Below are 7746 nucleotides of genomic sequence, written 5' to 3'. Positions count from 1 at the left end.
AGGTAAAATATAGGAGGAGGGGGGGTAAAGGGGGGGGGGGGGGCTGGTACAGCAACCGCTAGTGGGTGTGGTGGATTACCTAAAAGGTTCCCTAATTCCCTGAGGATTCTGTGATGGGCGACATGTCTGTTATTCCACTTTTTAATCCCTTACTTTATAATGTCACCTCCAAAATGTTTTGCTCAGCAATACCCTTTTGAGGAATCCCCAAAAATGGATTGTTCCAGAAGTAGACACATCTATTTCCTGCCAGGATCTCTTACAGTACCGGTGGAATATGTTCCTGTGCTTAAGGATGTGGTGGACAAACGCCTGGAGGGGCTATTCAAAGCCTCATTCTCCATCATAGGGCCTACTCTGACCCTGGGTCAGTGCCTTTGGATCAGGAAGTTTTCCAGAAGCTAAAATTGCTTCTGGGGCTTTGCGTTATTGCATTGATGCTCTTGCTGATCCATTGTGTCAATCATCCATACTAGGAATTCTCTCAGCCCAGATGTGTGGCCTTTTGTGGCTCAAGTACTGGTCTGCAGAACCTGCTTGTAAAAAGCAGTTGGAGAGGATTCCCTTCACTGGAAAACTTTTTTGGGTGAAGGTATGGATGCCTTTTTTTAAAAGGGTCACAGAAGGAAAGAGTACCCTATTGCCTAGCAAAAAGAAAGTCTAAAGCTCCTCTGGGTAACAGTTCAAGTTCAGCTAGGAAGGTGTACTGCGAAGATGTACTGCTGAGACCCCGAAAGCGCTTGTATTGGATGGCGATTTGTCAATAAAGGACTTTTTGCTTCAAAACTTTTGGTGTGCTGGTGACAATCCTTTCTAGATCCACTTTCAGCTTATAGCCCTTCCTTTTGGCCTATCGATGACCCCTCGGGTGTTCACTAAAGTGTTAGAAACCAAAAATAGCCCTTCTGCTCTTTCAGGGAATACACAATGTGGGTTATCTAGATGATCTCCTTCTGAAAGTTGGAATAACAGACCTACACAGGACACTTCTTACAGTGGTACAGAGCTTCGGTTGGATAATAAACCATCAGAAGTCTTTGCTGATTTCTACTCATTGCTTGGAGTTCACACATTGCTAGGGCTCACCATAGACCAACAATAGCCAGGATATTTCTTTCCCCAAACAAGCTTCAGTCTCTACAAAGTCTGGTTCAGTCTGTTCGGTTGCAAGCACATCCCTCAGTACGGAGTTGTATGATGGTCCTGGGCATGATGGTTTCCTCCTTCGAAGCGGTCCCATTCACTCAGGCTCACTCAAGGCTGCTACAACTAAACATTTGCATGGCGGCACATGTTATCTGTAAGTAGGACTGGATCAGAGATTGGCTTTGAGTATGATCAAGGGCCAGATTTCAGCTTTAGCAGCTCTATTTCAGAAGTCCTTGGCCTCTCATTTGCTGGTTAAGGCCTTCGTACAGGGAGTGACTGAGTTAGCTCCTCCAAGACGCCCTCCGATGTCTCTGTGGGATCTCAATTAAGTTATTTTGTGTTTAAAATAAGCTTCGTTTGAGCCTATAGGACAGCGGTGGTGAACCTATGGCACGCGTGCCAGGGAGGGCACGCGGGGTCCTCTCTGCTGGCACGCGAGCCCAGGTTCAAGGACCACCAATTGAAATAGATCCGACCGACCCGGATCGCCTCAGTAAGCGATCTGGGGCAGTTACAATCAGGTAGCGGCGGCGGCCTCTAAACAGGCAGATTAGACGGCCGCTTCCTCCTCGCTAGGCCCCCGGGAGGCCCCCGCAAGCGACCATCTAATCTGCCTGTTTAGAGGTCACCGCTGCCTGATTGTGACCGGCCCGACTACAGAGGACGTTCGGATCCCCCTTAAGAACCGCACAGCCTTTTCAGCGCTGGCACTTTGAGGTAAATAACTTGATTTTGCGTCGCAATTTGGGCACTCGGGTTCAAAAAGGTTTGCCAACACTGCTATAGGAGATAATGCCTTGGAAGACCTTCTACGTAAGGCCATATTTCTTGTAGCGATTACTAGGAAGGTCTCTGAGCTAGCAGCCCTGTCCTGTAACAAGCCTTTTCTTGTTCTTCATGAAGAAAAGCTTGTGCTTAGGCCTAAGGACTCCTTTCTATCAAAGGTGGTATCATTCCTTTCACCTTAATCAGGACATTGCTTTGCCTTCCTTCTTTCATAACCCTAAAGATACTAGAGAAGTGTCATTACATTGTTTGGATGTCACACAGGCATTATGGGTCTATCTCAACGCCACTTCTTGTTTCAGGCAATCAGATTATTGGTTTATTCTTCCAGAGGGATCTCCTGCTTCTCCTTCCACTATATCACGTTGAATTAGGCAGGTCATTCTTCAGGCCTACTCTAGTAGTGGTGTAACTCCACCCTTTCCAGTCAGTGCTCATTCTACTAGATCTGTTAGTGCAGCCTGTGCTTTTTGCCTTGTAGATCTATAAGGCAGCCACCTGGTCCTCAGTTCATACTTTCTCTAGGTTTTATAAGGTGGATGTTCAGGCATCAGCTAATGCAAATTTTGGCTGTATGGCCTTGCAGGCAGCCAAATAGGTTCATCCTGTAGTATGCAGTCTGGTGTTTAAGATTGGTCTCCACCCCTCTGTTTATTGTTTGTGATGTCCCATTCATCTTGATTTGCCCTGTGTCCTGTGCTGTATGATCAAGAACATAGGATTTTTGACTTACCTGTAAAATCATTTTCTTGGAGTACAGTACAGAACACATGACCTTCCCCTCTGCATCTTCCATTGCTTGCAAAATAAATGAAGATCTCCTGTGGTGGGAGGGACTATATAGGCTCCTACAGCTCTGGCCAGTGTCCAGTCACCTGATGATACCACTATATATCCAGTCATCTTGATGCACCCTGTGTCCTATACTGTTCTCCAAAAAAGGATTTTACAGGTAAGTTAAAAATCCCATGTTCCTATTTATATTTTTATGTATGCCCTTTTGTACAATGACTAGACTAAGGGTAGTTCATAGGAAAGACTCTTTCCCAACAAGAAATTCATTAAAGTCCGATTGCTCATGATTGTTTGCAATAAACAAACCAAGTTAGTTCTAGATTAGTCAGAAATGTGATGTCAGAAATGTAATAAGTGCTGTAAACGGACTCTAAGGGGCCAGTTACATTTATCTCTTTTGGTGCATTACGCCACACATTAACGCATGTTATATGCATTAGCACAGTGCCATTTTTTCTGAACCCCCGAAGCACTAAACCAATGGACCTCTCATGCCCTTTGCGTTGCAGAGCACCACAATGCATAGTAAGGCACTATTGTGCATACAAAAAAAATGCTGCATGTCCATTTTGTTGTCCGTTGTGGTGCATTATTTGTCTGAAACAAAAATCTTAATATCATATCTTGTGGAAATCACTTCAACAGGGAAACAGACAGCGTTTAAAACCTGATAGAAAAATCTCTTTAGTTGGTAGAATGACAGATTTCAAAACCTGCCATAGGTTCTAAGCCTTCCCTTCTTTTAAAAAAAAATAACATTTGGTTTGAGTTGGGTTTTAAATCTTGATATGCCATGCCTGAATTACTTAGTAAGTAAGACATACTCATACTGTTTCTTTGTTTTTCTTTGCTGCTTGAAGTTTCTCATATTCCTGTGAATGCAACAAGCAAGAACTGTGACACTATTTATAAAGGATTTGCTAACTGTCTGATCAGCCTTGGAGAGAGTATGGCTCAAAATACCCACCAACCCAAAGTAAAGGAAGACTTGGATGACACTGAAGAGCTTGATTTTATATGCAAGTAGGTTGATAGTTTTATCATTATTTTTTACAGAGAATAAACAAAGTGGCTATCAATGTTATCAATATTATAATCAAAAAAACAATGTGATTTATATATTTGAAAAAAACCCTGAATAATATGTAGCTGTTTTTAGATGCTTACTGGCTGCTCACCTGTAGGCACAGTCAGTCTTTTTTTGCCATGCAAAATCTGAAATTCAGAAATACATATGTAAAATGAAAATCTATTTTCTGCTATTTTATTTTGGATATATTAGGCATAGTCTAAATATGATTCAGTTTGTTATAAGCATGAAGGAGGAGAGGAAGTATGGCTTTGGACAGTGTTCTGTTTAATGGGTATTTGTACAACATAGCAACCACCATGGATAAATTCCCTTTCAAATTAACTCCAATGCATTTTGCTGAAAATCGCAAAGCAAAATACATTTTGCTAAAATGTACATGTATTGGAGTCAATAGGAGGGGAAATTTTCTAAAGAACTAAACTAATTTCTACACACAACACTTGTTGATCTAACAATCAATCTTTACCCATACATTTCCTTTGATTTAAAGAAGTTGGCATCAGCTGCTATGAAGTGTTGGCACCCCAAATCCTATATATAAAAAGCTGACCTTGCCAGGCTGACAATCTCCTATTATTACAGATGTACATTCTGTGTTTCTATTTTTTTCTAATAAAAGGGTTTAATAACAGTTCTCCCGATGTAATCTGCAGGCCTGATACATCACTTTTACAGCGGGTCTGCTGTAAAAGTGATAAAACCAGCACCTAGCATGATTGTCAAACTCACAGCTCAATCCTGCGGATTAGCCTTGGACAGTTGTGCTGCTGTCATCTGCCGAGATCTACGTTCTAGCCCCTGGCACGGGTTCTCTGCCACACATTCTTGAGTGATTTCCTGCCTAATAGTGTCTGCATAGTTCTGCCATGTGTATTCTCTTTTGTATGTTCAAAGATGTCCATGGATTGAACAAAGATGAAAGGGATACACAGCAATCCCTTTATAGCACTGGCCCCAGGAATTGATAACATTGCATCGGAAATACTGCAAGCAACTGCAGAGGAACCAAACTTATGAATTTATGTCAATAAGTCTAGAAAACCACTTAATGGTGAATAGATAGGAAGAGATAGGGACAGTGGCGTAACGAGAGCTACAGTCGCCCGGGGCAGAACAAACTTTTTCAATCGCCGCCCCCCCCAATGTCTTAGCTATGAACATTCATTCAAGTGCCCTTCTGGCAGTCTTCAGGCTTTAAACAATGTAGAATGGCACAAGCTATAGAGGACTACAAATCCCAGAAATCCCTTGCACAGCCACCTGAGAGTCCGCCTAGCCCACCATAGTACCTGCACAGCCACCCAAAAGTCTGCACAGCCCACCACAGACCCAGCACAACCTACCATAGATCTCGCACAGCCACCTGAGAGTCCGCACAGCCCACTATAGACCTCGCACAGCCACCTCATAGTCTGTACAGCCCACCATAGACCTTGCAGCAGCCACCTGCGAGCCTGCACAGCCCACCATAGACCCCGCATAGCCCACCTGAGGGTCCGCACAGCCCAGCATTGAACCTGCACATCCATCTGAGAGTCAGCATAGCCCACCATAGACCCTAGCCCTTTGAGAGCAACCATAATGCTGATGTGGCAACAAATCCCCCTGACATGCATTAGATGCCTCACATGAATCAGATTCCCCCCTGCATGCAGCAGACAGTAACCCTCCCCGACATGCAGCAGAGATCCCCCCGACTTTTTTTCCCTTTCCCCCAACATGCAGCAGACAGAGATTCCCCCGACGTGTAGCAGATAGAGATCCTCCCCTTCTCCCCAACGTGCAGCAGACAGAGATCCCCCCCTATTTCCCGATGTTCAGCAGACAGAGATTCCCGCAGGTGCAGCAAACAGAGATTCTCCCACGTGACAGACATTCATACATTTCGGCACATCCCCCCACCTGCAGCAGCCAGAGATCCCGGACGTTCAGCAAAAGGAGACCCCCCCCCACCTGACAGACGGACAGACATTCTTACATTTCTTCGCTACACTTTGATCTCTCTGATCAGATGGCTGCTCTATGGATCCTCATGGACGAGGCCCCAGCTGTGCTGTTCTGTTCACCGGCTGTGGTGACATGCATCAGATCCCCACCAGCTGTGCTACTCTGTTCTGTTCACCGGCCTCTGTCCGGCGACTGGCGCCCCCCATCATTGCGCCCAGGGCAGCCGCGCAGTCGCCCCCCCCAGTTGTTACGCCACTGGATAGGGATAAGCCTCAGGTCTGGGTCCCTCTAAACCCAGTCTGTTTGCAGTTGGGGGGCATGACCATATTTGGCCAATTATGTCACCGGGATTCTGTAGCAGCTTTGTTTATGAACAGAACAGAGCAAGCAGGGAACTGCCATTTAGTGGCAAAGTTTTGTGTACATTGTGCTGGTGTACAACTTACATGCAGTTTTAAGGCATCTCCCAAGTATGCTATTTAAAGGACTTGTGTATTTTTAATGTTGCCACATTAAAAGACCATCTTTTCCCTAAAGAGTATTTTTAAAACTTTTTTGCATAGGTACATGTCCCCATATCAGTGTCCAGTACCCATGTCATTTTATTAACCAGAACTTTGAAATTGGCCAGAAAAAATATATAATTAGACTCCTGTAGACTTCAATGTGGTTCGCGGATTTCCCAATGGGTGAACTCCAAACAATTATGTGTAGGGTATCACTGATTGCTAAGATTAATTACCTGATAGGATCACTGATGCAAAGTCTAGATGCAAAGCCAGGTTATCCAGGTAGAGTGTGGTGAATACAATGTGTCTTCCTATAAACGCAGCGGGATCACTTCAGTATTGCCCACTTAGCACTGTTATGATTTGAGAGTGCAAGAGTTAAGTCCCTGCAGACTATAACCATAGAATCCTTAACACACAGGATAATGGGATTGCCTTTCTTCATACAATCCCTAATTGATTAGAGAGTGTTATGCTGGGCACACACCTTACAACCATCGCAAGACTTTTGTCTTGCAATGGTTGTAAGGTAAGAAAAAAAACATACGATCTGCCTATCTTGGACAGGCAGATCGTACTTGTGATGATCGCAAGCTGGGCCCCCCTGAAGGGCGGGCTTCCGATGACCGCAATGCCGAACGCGCAGTGTGCACTTGCGCACACCGGCCCATCCGGCTTTTATCTTACGAACATGCTACACACCCGCCGAACATTGTACGATGCTCGGCGGGCTTTCGAACATGTTCCTAAGATAAAAGTCGTGCAACCTTACAGTAGTAGAGGTCGCACGGCTTCCACACACCTTACGATAATGGTACGATCGTGGGATTTCCCGCGATTATCGTATGATTATCGCAAGGTGTGTGGGCACCTTTGTCCAGCGTTTCCTCACACCGGGACAAGCAGACTGTTTGTAGTATAGCAGTTCATGCAATCCAATAAAGTGTGCAATTCAATATATGACTGGCATCACAGGTCAAGAACATTAGGTACATCAAATGAATGGCAAAGCAGACAGGTAGAGAGGGTAAACTTGCAGTTAGTAGCTCAGAGAACAGTCCTCACTGTGGAAATAGCTTTTCCCACACCAATGTCTGCTTTAGGAGAGATCCCTTTGCACAGCAGCTGCGTTGGATAGGAAGGAGGATGTCAGCAATCACTGACATGATAAGGAGCTCAGCAGGGAAGATCCTTTGTGAGCAGGAATTGCTCAGCGTTGTGTTGCAGACAACAGAACGCTGACAATGCAAACATCATGGTTAAATGTGGGTGAGCCGGAAGCAAGCCTGGCCGTGATTGGACGTCGGCGGACGTTCGCTACGGTTAGAAACTGTAGTCTGAAAGGTGCAAGGTTAACAGGCCGGGTAACATACAAAGCAGATGTGGAACATGGATATGTACACACCAGCTGCTCTAAATGTAAGCAGAAAATACATCCAGTCTTCACACCTGACCCCCGCCCCCCCC

General features: G+C 45.0%; 1 protein-coding gene across 1 annotated transcript in view; it reads left to right on the top strand.

The window, feature by feature from the left end:
• Nucleotides 1-7746, top strand: part of NRN1L (neuritin 1 like) — a 63125-nt gene that overhangs the window by 43590 nt on the left and 11789 nt on the right. The window contains exon 2 of the mRNA XM_018564915.1: nucleotides 3591-3753. Within this exon, the coding sequence (XP_018420417.1) occupies nucleotides 3591-3753 (163 nt within the window). The remainder of the gene's footprint in view (nucleotides 1-3590; nucleotides 3754-7746) is intronic.

This window comes from Nanorana parkeri, unplaced genomic scaffold (assembly GCF_000935625.1).
Source record: "Nanorana parkeri isolate BGI_ZX_2015 unplaced genomic scaffold, ASM93562v1 scaffold794, whole genome shotgun sequence".
Classification (NCBI taxonomy): domain Eukaryota; kingdom Metazoa; phylum Chordata; class Amphibia; order Anura; family Dicroglossidae; genus Nanorana; species Nanorana parkeri.
Note: the sequence above shows the minus strand (reverse complement) of the source record. Positions and strands in the feature narration are given on the sequence as shown.